The sequence below is a fragment of the Rhyacophila brunnea genome, unplaced genomic scaffold (assembly GCF_057557595.1).
Source record: "Rhyacophila brunnea isolate RB1 unplaced genomic scaffold, BYU_Rbru_1.0 scaffold_6, whole genome shotgun sequence".
Lineage (NCBI taxonomy): Eukaryota > Metazoa > Arthropoda > Insecta > Trichoptera > Rhyacophilidae > Rhyacophila > Rhyacophila brunnea.
Window position 1 is genome coordinate 223,571 of NW_028233276.1, and position 22,407 is coordinate 245,977.

Sequence of the window (22,407 nt, forward strand, 5' to 3'; positions counted from 1 at the left end):
ATTACAGAAAAGTTCCAAACTAAAGCTTCACGACCAAATACCTTAATAATATCAATCAAATATTACTTATAATATTATAAAAATGTCTTAAATCTACATAATAACCTTTATAAACTGAAACCAAAACTATTTTATTTCATTACTTCGAAGTTAATGTTGAAATATGTAGGTAGTTGCCGCAATCAATGAAATATCAATAGGTTCTACTAATTAATTAATATTCATTATTTAGTAAAAATAAATGAAGTAACTAACAACTTTTGGTTGAATCGTGTCCATCAAGATATCCATTTCAGTAATTTTTTCATAATTATTTTAAAATATTCATGATTTGAGAATCAATATCATACACATTCATGCTATGACATAGACGGAATAATGTGTGCTTGAAACATAATTAGGTATGAGTTCAATAAGAGCATTCTACGATAATTGCCACAACAGAAAATTGTAATATAACATAATGGTTATGATATAATTAAAACTCTTTGCATATATATATCTTCGGTAAGAACTGCATCAAACAGACTACATGAATCTCACAAAATCAACAATCACTCTCAAACGCAGTAATGCTAAATATAATGCAGTTATTAGGCACTGTCAGAATCTTCTCAGTGGAATCTTCTTCTTGGAATAGAAATAAACCGATTGCTTCCGGCGATCATTTATGCTTCTTTAATATATCCATCACTTGTTTAGGGAACTGTGGACGGTTCGCGGATCGGCTTGCCGTGCGGGCATGATCCAAAGGTGTACCGCCGCTGAAATTACAAAAGTAGATTATATTATAATTTCTATCTAATCTCTCAGTATACAAGTTTAGCAATTGTTTGTAAATTCTTGCTGCTATACAAATGCAAGTGCACAATCATTTGTTTGAAACTTGACGCACGCCCACAGATACAAACATTGATACCAATTACCATTTTATACATTATTTATTTATTCACAGACAGAATATGTATGCTGGTCTGGACTAGGAAAGTAGATAAAAAAATGATATGATCATTTATTATTTTTTAGGAAGGGTGCAATGCTTTGATAATTTTCAATCATTTCTCATACTAAATATATTTTCATTATTCATAAAGTAATTTTATAACATACACAGTATAATTAAATCAGGCACGTCCAACTTCGAACAGGCAGTGATCTACCACACTCTCCCATTGTCATTTTTCAACTTGAACAAACGTATTATAATAAAATTGACTGAGGACAATTAAACTTGTCTTCCACCACCACAAACAAATATTCAACTTCCCATTAGTCATGAAAATGATACTTTTGGTCCTCTTTGAGCAATCATTACACTCATTGTCAAACTTATCAATTATGCAAAGAGCCTACTGAGTGACGTTAAGAGGACTACGCCACAGTTTAAAGTGCGAGGATTCAAATCTTCTCTTTCTGCCACTTCTGGGAGACTGTGAGTGATGCAATACTAATCAAATGATATTCCTGCAGACTTCATATCAGAATGTACATGCTTTTTATATTTTCACGACGTAATTCCTATGGATCTATAGCGCAATCGACCAAAATTCATCCCACGATCAACGTGTTGGACATGCCTGTTATATATTATGATATATAAAAAAAGTAATATAATTTCCACTAAAGTGGTACTTGAGTATTACGTTAAATGTATAGATAATTAAAGAATATTTTCAAAGTAAATGCTATATAATCGTTTAGTAACGAGTTTTCTTGATCAAAACCATGAATAGGTACACGTATACTAATATGATTACTAAATTCTTCATAAAATTTACCTGTAATTCCTTATAAGTGGCTTAGCTCCGTGCTGCAGAAGTAGTGTTACCAGACCAGGAGCACATGCCCCAGTATCCACTGCCATATGTAAGGCAGTGTTGCCAGATTTTCCATCCTGTAATAAATTAAAAGATGAATACTCTCAGAACAATCATTCATTGCACACACAGGTGCGCCGCATCCTTATGTGCAACAGTCGTAAGATACCTACTACCTATTATACTACTTCTTGAAATGATACTTAATGTGATATATGACGCTAGTCTGAATACAAATATAACTTGAGTTATTGAATTGTTCAATGTAGTTTACGATCGACCTAAGTGGCAAATGATGAAGTGCTTTAACACATGCTCATTTTACTGAGACTGATGTTATATGGTCAGGCTGTACATCTGATCTGTATAATAGAATGATTCCAATTAACAATAATTAACCTCTTAGCTATTGGTTTTTGTGCAATCTACTTCTGTGTAATAGCGTAGCAGTGGCAAATGGTGACTTTTTGAAAGAGGTAGGCTTTCCAGAAAGCACACTTGTCAGGTATACAGGTTGATACCAAATGGAAGTCTCCCACAGGAGACCACCTCAAAGGGCGGACCGAACCATCAACTTTCCCATAACACCACAGCCTACGTCCACTCTTCACGGTTCTCGCAACCCTCGGCTGAGCGGAGCCCGCCTCCTCAAAATCCGAAATTCGAATTCGTCCACGCTCCCGCCAAAACACAGACGCGATCTGTCGAAAACGTCCGCTAGCACCGCCACTAGTCAATCCGTCGTAAAAAAGAGGTTCGCGACCGACAGCGCGAGGACGACGCCGATCTGTCAGTTGGATGCGCGCGAAAAAGCTCTCTCTCGCCTCGGACGCCGACTAGCCAGCATCTCCAGCAAACAAAAGACCACATCGGCAGCACGCAAAGCCGCAAACCCTGACTCTCTTGCCTCTCAGACGCCAAGCCAGCCACAAGCATCTCCAGCTCAGCCAGAAAAAGGACCGCAAGCCCTGACTCTCTTGCCTCGGACCCGGAACAGCCAGCATCTCCGGCCAGCGACGCCGCGTCTGCAGCCCGCCAAATCGACATTACCCATGACCGAATATTAAAATACCCTGCAAATAACTAACTACGATAAAATAAACCAGCCTCAACAGAATATACTGTGCGTTTCTGTCCTCCACAGCCGCTTTTTGGCCATGACATTATCACGGTCTGCCATCTCCGCCTAAGCGCGAAGAAGGCCGGTGATAAGGTATAGGTACTTATGAGAAATAAGAAGATAATCCGATATCACTACTGATGAATAGGTACTCACTAATGACAACGACACACTAAATCGATGACATTTCAAAAGCTCACTGACAATGTTAAACTGAGCGATGAGTTTGGATTAGGTATTTTCCAAAAAATTTATAAACATAACATACATAATTTCATCCGTAAAACTAGACATTTTAAAATACTCAACTGACATAACTGACTGAATAAATTATGTTAGTCAATGACTGAACTAACTGACAAATAAAAATCACGAGATAAAATTATTATTTATTTTTTAAATAATATAAATATTTATATTTGTGATAAAATCCCATAGAAATTATTTTTTTAAATTATCTTATTATTAATATTATTTTGACAAAGCTGCAGTCATCGACAACAAATATTATGCGCAGCGACTTTAGGCTGTATCTCTGGAGCCCATGAATTCCTTTACTTCGCAACAGACAGAGCTGACGTCATGTTACTGCCGGCCATACAAAATTTACACTGAAATCCTTTAGAATAGAGAACAGATAGCGCTTGTCACTTATTTTTTATTTATTCTGAATTCTGACGATAGATTATTAATATAATAGTTAGATATTCTGATGATAGATGGTTTCCGCACATTTTTACAACGTTTTTATTAGGTCGTATTCTTATTTGTCCGGTGGTTGTTTGTCTGGTATAAATCTTGCAATCGATTTTTAACTAACTTCCCGACTAGCTAGACATTTAAAACTTTTAGAATATATCTGAACATGATGCCAATGCATTTTTTTAATACTTTTAGCCATTTTTAAGTAGAATTAAATTCATTTTCAGTTAATTCTGTTTTGTATGAAAAGTTATTTCGGAAGAAATCCGTAATCCAATCCACTATTATTGGTTGCTAGGGTCCTAATAACTAAATATTAATATATACGTGCGTTACTATGGAAATCAATATGGTGTCAAACTGATATTTCACTATTATTTCTATCAAATACAATTTTTTTTGATCGTTTAAGCTAGTCAAGTCAAGTTTAGATGATTCAACAGAAAATTTAAAAACGTATATAAAAAGTTCTTTTTATCTTGTAATTATTTATTTATTAAATTAAATACTACATGAAGGTCTATTTTTCTTAGAAGGTAGATTTTAAATAATCGCCTAGTATGGAGTCTTCGCCACTGCGACGTGGTGGGGTAAAATGTCTGAACGTGTAAAGCCAGCATTATGAACGACATGTGTCACAGATAAATAAAAAAGATTTTTTGTGTACAAATTAGTAGAGTGGTAGACTATTTCTATTTTCTGGCCTATTTTTCCGTATGCAGACATCTGTACCCCTCGCGGTGGGCTTATGTTTACATAATATGCATTATTGCCAACCTAGATATTTATTGACGTATTGAGTAGATAGTGCATAGTAATATTATAGTTTATTGAACAAACCTTGGTGTTTGGATCGGCTTGACCATGAACGAGTAGAACATGGACAGTCAGTTGGCAACAGCATTGGCTGTCTGGAGTCGGAGTACTGTGCCGTAAACAAGCTATATGTAGAGGAGAGTAACCTGAAATGTAAAATAAAATATTCAAAATAACGTACACCATTATTTTTCCATTCAAATATTTAATCTATTTCGCTACTGTATTGTAACAATATTAAAAAATTATTTCATCATCAGCCGGGGTCAATCTCCCCATGCTCCCTCCACTCTTCTCGGTTCCTAGTTCATTGCTGCCATGTACAAACAATTTATGAGAGTTTATTGTTACTAATGTATATTGAAAAAAACATGGAGCCTAGACAAATGAAAGAGAAGATGACAAAAGAGAGGTAGGAGGGGCTATTTTGGCCTATCGTCCTTGTCGCCATCAGTGTTTTCAATATGGTTTCTGTCGTATCGGTTTGTCTCACTTGACCCCCCCCCCGGGCTCATTGTTGTTACCACTAAAATTATCAAACCTTATTTACTATGTGCTATATTTATTAGGCAATTAAACAAACCCAATTAGCTGGAAATCATTTCAAATTAAAGATTCATTTGTTGCAAATGTCACACTTTTGTGCTATAAGATTTATTTATTGAAAATGCTTTACATCAGTGTCACAAATTATTGTAAACAAATAATGAATCATTATGTAGGTATCTAAAGGGTCATCCCTAAATGATATCATACGATTTCCGGTATTTTTTAATCATTCCATGCCAATGATCACACTTTGTCACAAATCTTTTACCTCCTGTCTAAATTAGGTCACATTTATGAACTCCTTCCATTTGTTAAAAAACAAATTCATTGAAAATGATTGATTTCAGTGTTATGTTCTCTGATGGAATATTTTATTCCCAGATAAAAATGCTGGTTTTATTCATCCCGACATTACATTACCTATATCAGATTTCACTTAGCTGTCATTACCCTTTCACTTTATAATAACTAACATTTTGTTTCTATATTCATATTGTCAGAATATTGTAGTTATCTGTCAACAGTATTGTAATATCTAAATATTGGTTGAATCTATTTACCGTCAGCATTCACCCGGTTGACGTTGAAGACTTGTCCCTGTGAATTGAGGGAAAGGAGTCCAGCGAGAGAAACAGCATAGTTGGCACCCATCAACGTGGTACACCGATGCAGGACCCCATTTCCATTTGAATCGCTCTGGAAACGATAAGAATAATATTAGTCAGTCATCCAAAAACCAATACATTTTTTGTTTGTCTGAAGCATTGATAATGAAGATAGTGTTGACATTCATAAACCGACATCGTCGTCGTTGCGAAAGAAGACAATTGTAAAGAAATATGTTGAAATTAAAAGTAGATAATGATAAACTACTTTGCTGAACCACAAGTCACCCTCGTCAATGGTACTTAAATCGAACAGGTCAACAACTATGCCTATCTCGAAAACAAAATGTCATTTGACGAAACTATGCATGACAGAATTGCATGTATTGCACTGTATTCAACCAACGTGTGCTACCAGTGCTCATGTATCCATGTGAAACATTTAAAATAAATCCAGAGTAGCGCAATGTGACATGGAAAGACTAGAAAAAACTAATGGATAAGGAGGCAGACAAAAGTACAAAATGTGATGATTCAATGCCAATGGGCCGAACATGTCGCTCAGTGAGTGGACAACCACTCGACAAATCCAGTCATACAATATAAATATATCATAAATGATCAAAGGGTAACCATAAAACCCGCTGGATCAACGAACGAATAAAGTTTGATGGATACACGTGGCAGTGAAGAATTAGGGACCGAGAAAAGTGGAAGGAGCTAGTTCATCCAGTAGTAGATTGACCCCGACTAACGACGATGACAATTATCACAACTTCTCCAATAGTTATCTTATTGATGGCAATAATTTTGATTCCGTTAGTTCGGAGAGCTACGTTTTTAATAAATGGAATTTATTAAAAAACTATGAATTGCAGACTACTGACCAGAATGATTTCTATAGTACTGATGATAATATTAATAGTGTACCTGATCGATTTATCCATGAAAACATTAACTAAATCATAATGCACTCTGTCCGGTGCAATGTTATTCAAACAGATCACAATAATTGTATGCGCATATTGGACCGATATCCTGTTGTCAGTAATGGTTTAAATACATTATCATCATGTTATGTGCTGTCACGTGTTGTCACAGTAAGCTGCCGTTGCGGGAAAAAAGTGTGTAATGGCTCCCATCCCATAGCACATTCTGAATCTTTAAATGAACATTGTCAGTTAGCAAAATCTGCCGAAATCGCCAGAACTGGAATGAGGTCACCTAAAGTGTACCGCGCTACGTCAGTAACCACATGACTTAGTGAACGTTTTTTTATTATTGTCTACATGCCTACACATTTTCGACTCATGTCAAAATCGTGTGTTCTTTGTTTTAAGTGGTTGTCACTGTGGATTTACTATTAAATTATAATCTATGTATGGTGTTTACGTCTATTATCTATGGTCTGCAGGTTAGGTTCGGTTCAAAATATTATCTATGGATGCAATATCGCAAGGAATTTTAACGTATGCACATGTAGAAACTTAATTAGAAATAATAATTCGAAATACTAATACATTAGAGTTGGCACTCTCCATCATTGAATTATAGATAGTGATCATTCAAAATATTCTGCGGAATGATGACACCATATGTCACCCTATCCGCATGTGATAGTACGTGATGTGATCATAATAATCATGTGCTTAGGTAAAAAAGCACTATCTATCTGTACGATAGAATATTAGGTACGTTTAGTATAAGATACACAACGATATACTAGAATATGTGTCATGTGTGGGTGGTTGTACAGCAAGATAAAATGATTGCATCGCAAATACGTTTTGATTTGATTGATTGAAAGTAAAAAGTAGGCGTGTCTATTGTTTCTCCGTTCAAACACTTGCTCACTACATGCCGTGTGGTAACTGATAAAGAAGATTAAACTTCTAATCGTTATTTGTTAAGTACAGTGCGACTTTTATATTTTGACTGACTGACTGACGTCATCATGGTCAGCTCGAGCAGTGCTTCTCAAACTTTTTCATACCACGGCCCCCGTAATCAGAAAAAAAATCCAAGGCTCCCCTTCCTAAAAATTTTAGTCTTTAGTGACCACCAGTACTTTATTTACCATTTATTATTATTATAGGTACATATTTATTAAAAATTTAAAAACAATTTAATGAGAGGGGTGTGATTGCATATTTTTACATAATACAGTCGAACTTGGTTATTACGATCACGGAAATAACGAGATCTCGGATGTAATGAGGAAACATTCGTTGACATTTTAGTTTATGATTTTCTCCTTTATATTATATTAACTTTTATAACGAGCTACTTCTCGGGTATACCGAGCAAAACTGTTAATGTGTCGATCATTTAAAAACAACATTTTCGACCCTAAGCAATATAATCCGACCGGGTAGTTAGCTAGACCAATGCCGCCGGGATCGAATTACATTTATGACACTAGTTAAGTGTCTAAGTATCTAATTGGTGTTTTCGCCGACAACATTGAAAAAGTATCCACGCATATGGTTGAAATTGCATGTAAAAAATCCAAGCTTTGTGAAGTCAGTAGGTACCTACCAGCGTCGGCAACTCAGCACTTCATTACAATAAACAACTTCTTTTGTAGTTTATGAATGCCATGCTTGTTTCGGGGATTTTTACGATAATTTTCAGATTTTTTGTTCTATGCTTAAATAGAACGTGGCGCAAAAAAATTTATATAACGAGTAATGCTTATAATATAATATCCGGTAATAGGTATGTTGTCGCAAAAGGACTTATGATTAACAATGCTGCTTTTGCGATTGACGGATATTCTAGCTGTCGCCTTATCCAAAATTCTGCAAGACTTCTTTCATTAAATTCGACTTCAAGGGAATTATCTGATCTAATATCAATCAATTCTTCTTGAGATCCCCACGTTATATTATAATCATATTTTAAGGATTTAACAAATAGCGTTCTTATCCAATTGTACTTTGGCCTTCATTTAAGTTTGGGAAATATCGTCCAGTGATCATTTTTTTATGATTTTTTTTTTCGTGGCTCCCTGGCAAGAGCTCCAGGGCCCCCCAGTTTGAGAAGTACTGAGCTAGAGGAGTGTTACCCAACCTTTTTCGCACACTATTAAAAATATAATGTTTTCACAGCACACTAAAGAATAATTAACATATTTTATGGAATTGGATATTTCATTTGAAAAAAATATCAAATGCACTTCTTTATAATACCGGTTTTCTAATAGTATAATAATGTAATATGTATGTAAATTGCAAGTCGACACGCGTGTTCAATAATAATATCGATAGTTTTGCGGTGGACGTCAATTAATATTAATCATACTAATGTATCGGTCTATTTTAGAAATAAAGAAAAAACACAAACTGTCATGCGCAATTTTGTGTTCTTTTCACGTCGCATGGCATATCAAAATAATCGAAGATGCGTTATGACTGATTCACAATGTCATGGCTCAACAACTACTATATTCATTCTGCCAGCATTCTTTATGAACGATCTGAAGGCAGAAGTAAGTCAGACAGGCTCAATTATGGACTAGGACTAGGAGATGGGGAAGTGACAGATAAATAAAGTGGCCAAATTTTGTTCACGTTGACTCATCGTTGGATCAGGGGTGGGGAAAGTGGCTTTGAGGTGAGGGTGCAGAGGAATTTTGTACTTCGTGACTCAAATGACCTGATCAATCAGAATGAGTCAAGAATTTATGAATCATTTCACATGACTACCAGGGATCGAAATGGACCGGAGCGCACCAGAGCACCGTTCCAGTTCATGAAATCCGCAAAATTATCGCTCTGTTTCGTGGAAAAAATATGTTGACCGTTTGAGCTAGATCATATGCCGTATAACAAAAAATCTATCACACTTAGTTTTATAAAACATACGTATAATTAGATAATATATTATTCAGAAAATTATCGGGCGCTTCTAGTTCTTAAAAATTTTCAGTTCGAGCACTCTGACCTATCGGCCAATATAAATTTTGTACGCAGTTTCCATTATGCTAGCTGATTTTTAAACGTTCGTAGTGCATTCATTGTGTTGAATGTTTACGCAATAGTGTGTGTAAACATAATAATGTTGTGTTATTTTCTACTACAATAAAAAAAACAGTAAAGGTTTCTTACCGTATCCAGAGAAATATCTTTGGAAGTGGAAATATGGGACAAGGCCCTCAATGAGCATTCTGCAAGGTATCGAGCCACCAGAGGGCTTTGAGAGCACGTCAATATTGCTCTATCAAGGACAGTGTGACCTGAAAGGAAAATAAAGTGTACTTTAAGCAGATGAAGAATAACCCTTTTCTATTTAGAAAGAGCGTTTATCTACGAAATTGAAGCTGAAAAAATAGTTATTATGGCTATTCAATCGTGGACACCGGTACTTTTCATGGTCCATTCCCCATACCTGGACACTCCACACTTTGAGTCTAGCGATGACCTAGCCTGCAGCTGTAACTACAGATACCTATGAGACGTGGCGATGTATCGCTTCCACATATCCACATTCGTTGTTGAAACTAGAAAATTGTGTAACTCTGAAAACGCTACTTTACAGGAAAGACAAAAAACATTACGGTTTCGTGTACAAATATATGGTTATGGAGTTAAATCATCCATAATTTACAATTTTTTTGGAATTACATCATTTGCAAGACGGGAAGATATTAACAACGACCACGAGATGGCATTCAAAGTCAATTTTCGATGAAAACGGAGTTACACATTTTTCTAGTTTCAACGACGATATGGTTATCGAATATGCGTGGCCTATTAATCATAATTATTAGAATGTTAGTGTCCGTTTGTGTTGTCCTCGCTCCTGTGTTTTTGAATCATTCTGTATCAGAATATTAAAGCAAACGCTTCATGGCCCAGACGGGTGGACTGACTATTCATGAGTGCCACAGGTCTCCCAGCGGTAACAGGCCTTGCGTGTTTTAGAAGCGGGGTCAACCCATTGAGAAGATGATTTGATTTTTTACATTTGTGAGAGGGGGTCAAGACGCAAACTCCCCCTTGTGTGCACACCTGCACCCCATGGTAACATTTGGCATATCATTAATTATTATACTATTATATAATATCTTCTAAATTCCCAGAATCCTGGGTCTGCCGAGTGCACATATTGTTTTTCAATTTGTGGGTGTCAGGGTATGGACCTAATAGGTTGAGCGAGCGGCTGACATCCATTTCTCATAAAAACATAATCTGTTAATACAAACCTCCACTCTCTGGAGGCCCATATTATGATCCTATTATGGTCGGACATGGTCGGAAAATATTTAAATTCAAAAAGCAGACGCCTTATACCTATTGATATATCTATAGATAGTCATATTGGATAGTGACAGTTGAAGATTTGTTGCAGGAAGCCAAAATTCATCGCTGTTTTTATAACAATGAGGATGAAAATAAGGAGTTTTTTTGATACTGTGCCCGATCCAAATAAGATCATATTATGGAAGATTTTTTATTTTGTACTGTACATATAATAGGAAAAAAACTGATTGATATTGTTTAATTACCATTTTTGTAAACTTCGAAGAATTTTTTGCACGTAGCGGTGGTCATGAGAAGTCGTTCACAGGTTGCATATAAGAACGGAAGTCTCGGAAGGTGTGAACTGATATTTTCATTCCAGCTGGAGAGTTGACCATCATATAAACTGTAAAGAAAAAATCCCAAATAATAAGAAACTGCTTGCTTATTTATCGAACAATTCAATTGTCAATTGCATTCTTTAAAAAAGAATCAACAGTCATCAGTGTGTCATCAGTTTTATATACCCGTTCTCCTAGTAACTAGCATGAATGTCATCAGTGTAGAAATAAAACGGAGAGTCCTACAAATGCTACCAGCTAACAGGTGCTATTTTGGTCTACAAAACAAAATAAATTAGACTATCACTCTCTCCCAAAATATAAAAATCCTGATATATACAAGATTTTGACTAACAGAGTATTAGAAAGGCAGGTGAGCATGCGCTTGATGTATTCAAGAGAAAGGTACTGTATAAGGCCCCGTCCAGCGTAGAGCGTTGAGCGGCGCGCGCAACTCAAACGTATAACCGTAAAACCGTTAAACTCGGTAGATTTGACGGATAGGCCATATAACAATGGACAGTGCTCAGCCGCTCATGGTAAGTATCCTGTATAGTAAGCCAGATGAAGGCGGCCCTAGTAGTCCGGTGCGTAAGAGCCTGGTCTTTCATTCGGGGCCTGGGTTAAATTCTGTTGCGGTCACAATAAATTTATGTAATTTTCTCAAAGTCTGGGTGTTTGTGATTGTTTCACTTGTATTACTAACCACACTACTGTTTCACTACAACAAAAAAAAATGGTTGGCGGCTGACTGGCAGGCTTATGCGTCTTTGGTTGGACAGTGTCAATAAAGTGCTAGAGGAGTTGCCGGTGAAGACACCTGGAGAAAACTGACCCAGGATAGATAGCAATGGAAGGAGTTCTTGGAGGAGACTGGGACCCATCCTGGATTTGTTAAGCCACCGATGAAAATGATAGCTCTTTGAAAGAGGCAAGTTAACCATGAAGTAACAAAAATGATTAGGTACTCACTCCATCAACTTGGCATCATCAATCCCGTGAATTTGGAAGCAGATGATCTTCTTGAGATTATTATCGAGCCTCTCAAACATTTCCTCCAAAATATCCTTAGCACTCTTTTTATAGCTGATGCAGCAAGGGAATGAATCTTTTGATGCGATCGGAGCCAGTTTCCTTTTATTAAATTTGAATGTTCTGTCATTCTGCAATCCTGTACTCCGATGCGAGTCTTTCACTATATCTCTGTTGGTAACAGTTTCAGGGAAATTGAAGTTCACCGAATCTTTAGAATTTACAGTATGTCCATTGCTGTATTTTTTATTGGTGCTTAGAGACTTGTAAACTTCTGATAGGCCTAAAACTCCACATAACTCATTTGCCTGTAGATCACTGTTTCCCAACATATTTTGCACTGGAGACATTTGAGGATTGTTAAAGAGCAACTGATTCGGTTCATAGTTGATACCGCTTTGATTTTGTAGAGGTGAAACTTGATTTGGTGAATCTTTATTGTAGCCAATATCTTGCTGAATAGGATTTTCTTTGAATACAAAATCGTTAGTTGCACAACTTGAATCAGATTGTGTTCCAGATATATGTGAACTCAAGGCATCATTCACAAACTCCAAATCGTCATCTTGGAATAAGACATTAGGGCTTTGAAGTGGTGACGATGAGCTGTATGACTCTCTAGAGACACTGTGGGGTTTACATGAATACTCGTATAAATGGTTTTCACTTCCGAAATTATCACTGCGATCCAATGACGGTGATCGGAAACCATGCATTGGGGAATGTCCATTTGTTTGGTAGCTGAACGGAGACAAGCTCACACTGCCTAAAGAGCCATTTGATACTCCAGAATCTGGGGTGTGTTTCCTCGAGTCACATTCGCTGCTTACAGGAGATGACAGTTGAATTGTCAGTGGTACAGACTGACTGCCATAGTTTTGACTACCATACATAATATTCTCTGTTTCCGGACTAGAAATGGAAGTGTTATTTGAACTGTCTTCGGTAGAATAATGTCGATAGATTTCATCTTTATAATAATCTTCAGTAGGATACAGTCCTCCATTTTTATCATTGTTCAAAATACTAGATCCTAAGTGATATAATGACTGAAATTCTGGGTCACAGTTGTGTAATTTTTCAAAACGAACATCAGGATCATTTTTTTGAACATCTTCATTTGTGTCAATGACAGGGACGTGAGAATTATGAATGTTTGCCTTTTTTGATTTAAGCCTACTATCCCCTTCTAGAATTTCCATTATCATATTGAGATCTTCTTCCCAATTGCAGAAATCATCCGGTAATTCTTTAGCATCATTCCACACATCGCATTCATCGTTGTCTCCTAATTGTGCCGATGAAAATTTAGCACTTTCTCTTCTAAGCTGGTCAACGATCGCTGCCAATTCACGCGAAACGTTCTTCTTTGAATTCTTTTCGAATCTTCCCTTAGATTTCGGTTGGACCATAAAACTAACATCCAAATTATCCGTTGAGGAGTTGACAGTTTTTGGAATCAGCGGTTTTTCATAGTCAAAAGGAGAAATCGCCATCAACACTTTCCCACCACTAAGAGAATTACGATGGATCTGAAACAATCAATTTTTGTAAAAATGTAGAACTACCTAAAACAAATTAATCATTCTCCATAAAACTAAAAAAAAAAAATTAGAAACTTTAGTAGGACCTAGATCAACACTTTCTTTTCCAACCACCACCCGCTACGTCTCCACACCCATTATGCAGGCGTATACCGTGGCATGACGAACGTTAGGTGCTTTTCAAATTCGTACCAAAAGTGTCCCAGGAGCAACTTCCCAGTACTTTGGTTGGCATGCACTATAGTGTGCGTGATTCCTACTCCGATATAATGTATTACGGTCAATTCGTGATGAGAAAAGATCTCGTTCACCGTAAAATGCCGCAAACTTTTTAAAGGCTGAGAAATTTTCCCTCGTAGATACCAAGTTGCAATGGCCGACAAGTCCAACTTAGGGTCGTACCAACTTGATAAGATGTTCCCTTTCAACCGACATATGGGGACAGAGGATGTGATTGGCATCCTGCAATTCGCCACATTAATAACTCAGAGATTCTATTAGGCCAAGCTGACAGAGCTTGGAGGCAAAACCACCGTGTCCGGTTAAGAACTGAGAAGTCCAATGGTCTGGAACCTAGGTCAACAATCGACTTGATCAACGGTGTTTCCTAGGCAAGATAATATTTAAAAATATATTTCTTCAGTAGTAGGAATAAATAAAATTAATCTTACCTGTTGTCTTTCATATGGTGGCACATTGCTTCTGATGTCATTAGTCTTGCACCGAACTGGTCCCCTCTCCAAGAATATGACTTTGTCTTTATTCTTACTCCGATCACTCTTGTCTTTTTTATCAATAACTTCTCCACTTTTGGAATATTTTCTTTCTTCTTTAGATTTATCTTTATCTTTATCCACTTTCGATTCTCCTTCAGTAGATGAATATTTATCATCGCCAGAATGTTTACTCTTGTGTCGTCTTGAAGAATGTTCTCTAGCTTTATCTGATATATTAATTTCAGACAATTTGCCAGTAAGTTGATCAACTGTAGCGTTCACATCATGAGATTTGTTAGCACATTTGTTCAGTCTCTCTTCGGCTACTTTTGAAGAAAAAGTGTCATGATGCTTATCAGTAATATGTTTCCCATAATCACCGTAGCTTTTAAAAGATTTCTTACCTTTTGCTTCTACATTACTATTGTTTTTATCAGATCTATTTTTTTCAATTAAATTCTTCTTCTCCATATCGCTTTTGGAGGAATTAGTTTTCAACTCTTTTTGACATTTTTCAGATTTTTTGGTTTTGTCTATTGAGATTATAGAAAACCTTCCAGATTCTTTATTATTTGATTTTTTATTGTTTTCTGCTTTTGATAATTCAGTAATAATATTTCCAATCAAAGCACGACTTTTCAATTTGTCCTCGACTTTTGATGGCTTATTTGTAGAAACTATTTCGACAACAGTCTCTTTATGGTCAGGAATTATTTTTTTCTCCACTTTATCACTGTCAACTTTTTCAATTTTTACTGAAGACATTGCTGCAATCAAGGATTTATAGTCCAGATTGAGAGTGGTAGATCCTGAAATGCTTCCTTCTCCGTCGTCCGAAGAAGCACCTGAGGACTTTCTAAAGCTTTTGAGAAGATCTGACAGTATTCCACTGTCACTTCTTTTGGATTCATCCAAAATTTTATTAACATTTCCATCTTCTTCTGCCATTTTCTTTTGTTCATTTAAAATGACCATGTTTTGATTTACCTCAATCATTTTCAACAATTCCTCATTTTCTCTATCGAGTTTGTCAATTTGGACTTTTGAATTGTGACAAATATTTTTACTTAAATCACATTTACTGAGCATATCGGCGGATAGCATTATAGTTGTCTTCATTTTTGTAAAATTTAAACATCGAAATTGATGGAAACACCAAAGTCCATCACAATAACGATTACTCGACATAAATTATTCATTCTCAGAATCGATGAATATCTGGAACAAAAGAAAATTATTCAATTAAAACAAAGAAATTAATTAAAATTTATGTTAATTACCTAAATCAGTTCCAACTGAGTTGGTAGGTACCCACATGAATTAAAAAAGACTACATAATGGGACCTACAGACAAGCGTTCACAAAAATATATTATTTTTAGGTTATACTACGTAGATACATAATTATTTTTAAGCATGGGAGGGTAATCTCAAAGTTTTTGAAATGTATTGGCCATTCGCTCAGACTCTATGCAAAAAAATACAAAGACGGGGACGAAGGGTAGCATTAAGTATACCCATCAACATGCCGAATGTATCAATTATCAGCGCTCAAACTGGAAAATTTTACGAACTGGAGCGCTCAACAATTTTCCGAAAACATTTAGATTAGTTAGATTTTAGTTAGATTTTGTTGTTATAAGGCCTATTATTTAGCTCAGATGGTCAAATTATTTTTTTCCACGAGACGGAGAGATAATTTTTGGATTTCATGAACGGGAACAGCGCTCCGGTCCATTTCGAGCCCTGAATTATTTATTGTATTATATACCAAGTATAATAAATTATTAAAAATTAATATTTAATAAATTTCTGAAATAAAGGTAAAATTTTTAAATCGGCTCTCCAATCCAATATTGTACGAGATTTATGCCACTTGCTCATTCTATTGGGTGAATGCTCTGGGTTCAAACACACATCGAAAACAACATAAGTACCTACATTTTTTTCCAGAGTCGGGATTCGCGCCCGAAACCCACGACATGAGCCTACACGTTGCCGCTCGGCCAACGACTACTGTAAAATAATAATGACCAAATGGGAGCGTCGATATTGTTTGGTGAAAAAAAATATTGTTCGTCCAACTGGGACGTGGAGTCAGGGCTCGAAATGGGCCGGAGCGCCGTTCCGGTTCACAAAATCCCCAAAATTATCGCTTCGTTTAATAATTTGACCAAATCATATTTAAATCAATTTCAAAAAATCTAACATAATATTTATTTTTATAAAATATATGTTAATATTTTCGGAATATTATTGAGCGCTCCGGTTCATAAAATTTTCCATCTCAAGCACTGATTTGAACTGACGAATTTACCAACTAGGATACTTACAATACGTAATTTTTAACTGATATCAATCGCCCTATTTACCCATCACTTTCGTTTTGTCATGTTACAGTAAGTTAAACATAACATAAACAAATTAAAACAATACACACTTACATTTACGTAGGTGTATTAATTCATAAATCATAATATTTAATGTTCACTATCAGGAAAATTCCTCGAATTAGCTATTTAATGGAAACAATCATTTCCGTTCGCAATGAGACATGGCCCATGACAATGAAAAAAGTGAGTACATAATGCATAACTATGAAATGAGTTCAATCAGGGGTCGTTGGCCGATTCAAGTCAGGGGCACAACCGGAGAACTCAGAAATAAACCTTATTCACTTTTTATTCTAGAATCTAAAGAAACCAGAATAAAAACAAGTTATCTATTCTCAAAAAAATGTTTTTTAGTGCTCCGCTATAAAAGAAATGTTTCATATTATTATGGTTCACGTGAATACTCAAAAAAGAAGAGACTGAAACTCCAGTATTTCAATGGCGGCTCGCTGACGGCAAGACTGTAATCTCTCAGTTTCAAAACGTCTGCGACCGAAACCGACGAGACGCGACATGCTAGTCTCTCAGCCTCTCAGTTTCCAGTCACCCATAAAACAGTGGTAACAATATCAGTAGATTCGATGAAAAATCATATTTTCTTATAAAAGTTGGTAGCACTGAACTGAACTAAACAAGCAATGACAAGTCAAGACGTCAAAGGTTAAAGATGGGCGAACCGATTTTAAATTTAAAATATTTGGCAGATGTTGAGAAATACTCCTGCCTGTATAATTACAGGCTGCCAGAATATTCCCGTAAATATATTACGGAAAAGCTTAGAATGAAGTAAGAAAGATAATGGGTTTGACAGTTTGAGGTTATGAGATTATAAGGTTTTAGTATCGCCGTTTGCGTAGCATCGTCACTGGCCAGTTTATGAGTAGGTACCATCACCAACTAGTTCGTCCGTTTTTAGTTTCTGCGTGAGCGGATGGCCTTAGTATTTCAAGTTTAGGCTAGTATCCAGTGACGTCTCGTGACGGTAGGCAGGCCATGCGTCGCTCAGGAGTGGCACATTATAAAGGGCGGGACGATTTAAGGAACGAATACAATTAATATTACAACGTTTGAGAACATTGACGGTTTTCCATTAGGCATACTTACTATTGTTGTACCTATTGTAATATATATTGTAATGGCGGTTTATCACACAGACAAATTTCTCACAAGGGTGCCTCCAAACCTGTCAACGTCACAGATCTCCACATACCTAAAATCACCGCTGTGTGAGAGTAAACGCTCTAATTCTCAGCAGATAGTATATTTGGCAATTAAAACATTTATGATGTATTTATCTGTCACCTAAAGAATTTGCAGACAATTTGAAACTAAAAATGAAAGGGAAAGGCACTCTAAGTATAGTAAACTATTTCTTTTATTCAACGAATAAGACACAAGATTTCAGAATGTAACATTCTATACCTATATTGAACATACATAATTTGAAAACATCTCACGCATATATACACGCAAGAAAAAATCTTTTTGTAGAAAAAATACGAAAAATACTTGAACCGGTATCCGCTGGATTCGCGCCAGTGTGCTTATTTCAATTAAGCTACGGGTATCCTACTTAATTATGACGATTTTAACTAGTAGTGTTATAACATGAAAAATTCTTAAGGGCAACACTTTGCGTATGGGTGTAATTTATAGTTTCGTTTCTAATATAAATGTGTTTTTTTTTTTAATTAAAATTGTATGGCATTAATAAAAGAACAGTGACGTCCTGTGTGGGTGGGTAGGCAAATAAGTCATCGTAAAGGGCGGCACATTCTAAGATGGGGACAGAGGAAAAGATAAACAAAATCCGCAGTACTCCTTGCAAAATATACCTACACACTGTTTGGAATTTGAACAGAAAATAATATGACAATAAAAATATTTGGATGATTGCGACATGAAATGTAATTTTTTTCTTTCGCAGACTTTGCGGTTTCAATGATGGCATTTTTTTTTTTGTTTTAAGAAGAACCGCAGGATTATGACGTGACTTATTATAGACACGGATTCTCCTGCTGACTGAAACACCAAACACCGTCATATTGGGTTGCAAAGCCGAATATAGAATATCCCAACCCTACCTACACTATCGCTTGTCAGATCCTTGCTTCCCGTACCCGGACAAGAACATTGCAAGCGCGGACACTCACTAAAGGTGACTACACACGTCGTAACGACATGCATGATCATTTTTTGTTTGTACAAGCGGTTTGAAGATTGATTGAATTTTCATCTGCATGCTTGTCCAAACTACAGGCCTATTCTATATTATGGTAAAGTGTAAACTACTGTAAACCAATGTTCGAAATAATGTGCCCAATCAGAAAGTGTCGTATTGAAAATAATTTGGTATCACTGATTTGAACGCGACCAGGTTTATGAAACTGCTTTGATAAACCACATATTTTTGTATGTCCGTATTGTTTTAGCTTTATGTTTTGTATTATATATGTTTTAATTAGAATCGTTTATTGTTGTCAGCTCATCGTGCTCCTCTCTCCCATGGACACATTTTTTAACTTCAATACAATCTATATGCCTAATGATATTCTAAACTCTAAAGGGTCTAAGTTCCTAACTCTGCCATTTTTGTCACACAAGTACAATGAAATATGGGCGGGGTCTAAGTGCCCCTACATACCCCTCTACATAGAACTTTTCAATAATGTCCATGTTTAAATATTGTATTCTTCCTTTGTTTATTTTATTTTTAGAATTATGTAAACTCATCATAGTATACTGATGTTCTACTGTAACTTTGTAAAAATAAAAATGTAAGTTTTCATATATGGATGGTTTTATTCGTTTTTTTGTTATATCTCAGATTCACATTTTTGGCACTTAGACCATAATATAGACTTTCTACCCTTCAATTATTGCAGTTTTCATTTCCCAATGAATACGCCAAAATATTCATAATCAGAATCACCATCCACAAAGAATTTTCCAAGGTTTTTGCGAGGTGGTTTCATAGGCCCTTGCCGAATTCAAATTAGCAATAATCGATGCGGATGGACGAATTGTTTTTAATTTTCTCACCCGGCACAAATCCTTAAAAAAAACTTTGATAATATAATATGTTAGGTATCACGTCATAAAGACATCTATAAAAAAGGCGGCGGTGATTCTGATTAATATTATGTCGTATCTATTGAGAATATCATTCCTATCGTACCCTGTCGCAGGATTGGGGGCCAAGGAATAAGATCTCGGATGAAGCTAGACCAGTCACGGATTGTCAAACTATCGATGATGATGAGCATACAATATACATCCGGAATTCAAGCTACTTCTTATCGAGTGAATTTGTTGCAGTAGATAATAATATTAGCTTATACGTTTACATTACATATCATTAATTATTTGCAATACTATTGATTAACATAAATGCTATTATATACTACATTTTCAGTTCGTGATAAGAATATTTAATAATATTATTGTATTTCTGAGTTTATTTCAATGTCATGGCACGTCAAACACGCGCTGGGAGTGGAGAATAATATTACAGACAAGTCCTTTTCTTGCTCACTGAGTTACCTACTGATAAATAATTCATTATTTTTCTAGCATGCATTATTATTTATTTATTTAACACATATAGCATACATTTTAATAGAAGGCAGTAGACAATGGTGTAGTGGTAACTGGTAACAATAAAAGTATTAACCAGTGGTGAGCGATGGAGGTAGGCTGTTAAGATCCGAAATAAATAGTGCACACTTAACTTTGTCAGTCACACTTATTTGTTTTCATTTAACTAAGAATACAATTATTTGCGGATGGTGCTGGTTAGTTTTTAAAATTCAATTAAGGGCGGACGTGCTCAGCGTGGGTCAAAATGGAGCTTTTTTTCTATTTTCAAAGCATGATCCTGGACATACCTTAAACGTTGTAGATAATCTATTTATATAATTTTGAAACCTTATTATCCTTTATATTTATTTTAAACATTTGATGACTACATAAAGTATTTTTATTACATAAAATAGTATTCTTTTAAACCTCTCGCTCTAATGTTTTAGAATATAGTCATATTTCAGTACATAACTGTGCAGTGGTGTTAAGATTTTTTACATTTATTAATTTTTAAACGCATTTATAAAACCATCAGTATAATTTATATTGACATTATTATAGTGAAATATTTACGATAAAAAAATATATTGATAATCTCTGTGATCCCAAATTTGACAATAATTAGGCATTTTATTATTCAAAAAATGGGCAAGATCAACACATTTGAAGATAATTCTAAAGATACTCATTATAAGCTATGTCTTTGACCATTCAATGTGATAAAAATCCTACGAATAATGATTGCTTTATAATAATTATTGACCTAAGAATAAGGAAGTGTTTTTTTGAAATACGCCAAAAGCTTCATTTTGACGTACGCTGAGCATGTCCCCCCTCCCAGCCTAAACCTAATCATAATAGTTTATATGTGCTATGCTTGTCCGGAAACTTGTACGTTTGCAGTTCGCCATATCACCCTTCACCGTGAAATGTCGTATCCGAAATATATGGCCGTATATTAAAGACCGTCCAACATCTTTGGGTCGTATAGTACTGACATAAAATTCATGTCTAGGATAGGATGCGACACGTCACTTTAATTCGTATGTGAGCAACTATAGCTGACGGCCAGGTATCTATTAAATAAAAAATCGGAGTGTCCGAGTATGAGGGATGTGACATGAAATGTGCGAGGTTGCACTATTGTAGCGACAAAAAACTGTATGTACGTAGGTGGTGTAAATTTGGAAGTCAGTGTGAATTTTGAATTTTGTTAACCCCGCCCACTCCAGACGCATTAAAAATCGAAAATAAATTATTATGAATATTTTTCGAAATGAACCCCTCCTCCATAACAAATTTTCTGTGTGTGCTATACCAGTGGTCGGCAAACCGCGGCTCGCGAGCCACACGTGGCTCTTTGGCCCCTTGAGTGTGGCTCTACCACAAATGACCACGTATGGACTAAAACAGTGAAAGAGAAATCAGTCAAAATGTCTTCGATTTTAACCAATCAGCATATCGAAGATCTTAAATTGGTTTCAACTTTAAATAGTAGTTGACGAGTTTTGTGACATAAATGATACAGGACAAATTTGTATGATTTATTTCATCTACAGGTAATAAAGAAGAACTTTTAAGACTATTGCCTCAAAGGTCAAATACGTAGAGAGGATATGGCAAATAATGCTGTAACTGAGTGCATGGAAAAACGTCATGTTCCACTCGATAAAATTGCGTCAATTTCAACAGATAGGGCGAAAAGTATGACCGGTGTAGGAAAAGGGTTTGTTACTATTTTGAAAGAAAAAAATAAGCACATTGCATCATTCGTCAAAAAGCGCTTTGTGCGCAGACATTTCCAAAAGAAATTTGCAAAGTTAGCTCTTAATTATCGCCAATTTTTTTTTTTTAGTTAGTTTAGTACGCAGATCTTCTGCTGCATAACAGGGTACGTTGGTTATCAAGAGAAAAATGTTTTAAAACGTTTCGCTTCCTTATTAACAGA

At 35.7% G+C, this 22,407-nt stretch overlaps 2 protein-coding genes across 3 annotated transcripts in view; one reads left to right on the top strand and one right to left on the bottom strand.

The window, feature by feature from the left end:
• LOC147065063 (uncharacterized) overlaps window positions 1–3,003 on the top strand; it is a 30,077-nt gene extending 27,074 nt beyond the window's left edge. Inside the window, exon 2 of the mRNA XM_085957021.1 lies at window positions 2,331–3,003. Within this exon, the coding sequence (XP_085813147.1) occupies window positions 2,342–2,884 (543 nt within the window). The 5' untranslated portion in view covers window positions 2,331–2,341 and the 3' untranslated portion in view covers window positions 2,885–3,003. The remainder of the gene's footprint in view (window positions 1–2,330) is intronic.
• The window catches only part of LOC147065065 (uncharacterized), a 65,335-nt gene continuing 43,220 nt past the window's right edge, over window positions 293–22,407 (bottom strand). For both annotated transcript variants that reach the window (XM_085957009.1, XM_085957008.1), the window contains exons 2-9: window positions 14,441–15,703; window positions 12,166–13,757; window positions 11,119–11,258; window positions 9,719–9,846; window positions 5,565–5,700; window positions 4,480–4,601; window positions 1,779–1,894; window positions 293–764 (exon numbers count right to left, since the gene is read on the bottom strand). In XM_085957009.1, the coding sequence (XP_085813135.1) occupies window positions 665–764; window positions 1,779–1,894; window positions 4,480–4,601; window positions 5,565–5,700; window positions 9,719–9,846; window positions 11,119–11,258; window positions 12,166–13,757; window positions 14,441–15,673 (3,567 nt within the window). In that variant the 5' untranslated portion in view covers window positions 15,674–15,703 and the 3' untranslated portion in view covers window positions 293–664. The remainder of the gene's footprint in view (window positions 765–1,778; window positions 1,895–4,479; window positions 4,602–5,564; window positions 5,701–9,718; window positions 9,847–11,118; window positions 11,259–12,165; window positions 13,758–14,440; window positions 15,704–22,407) is intronic.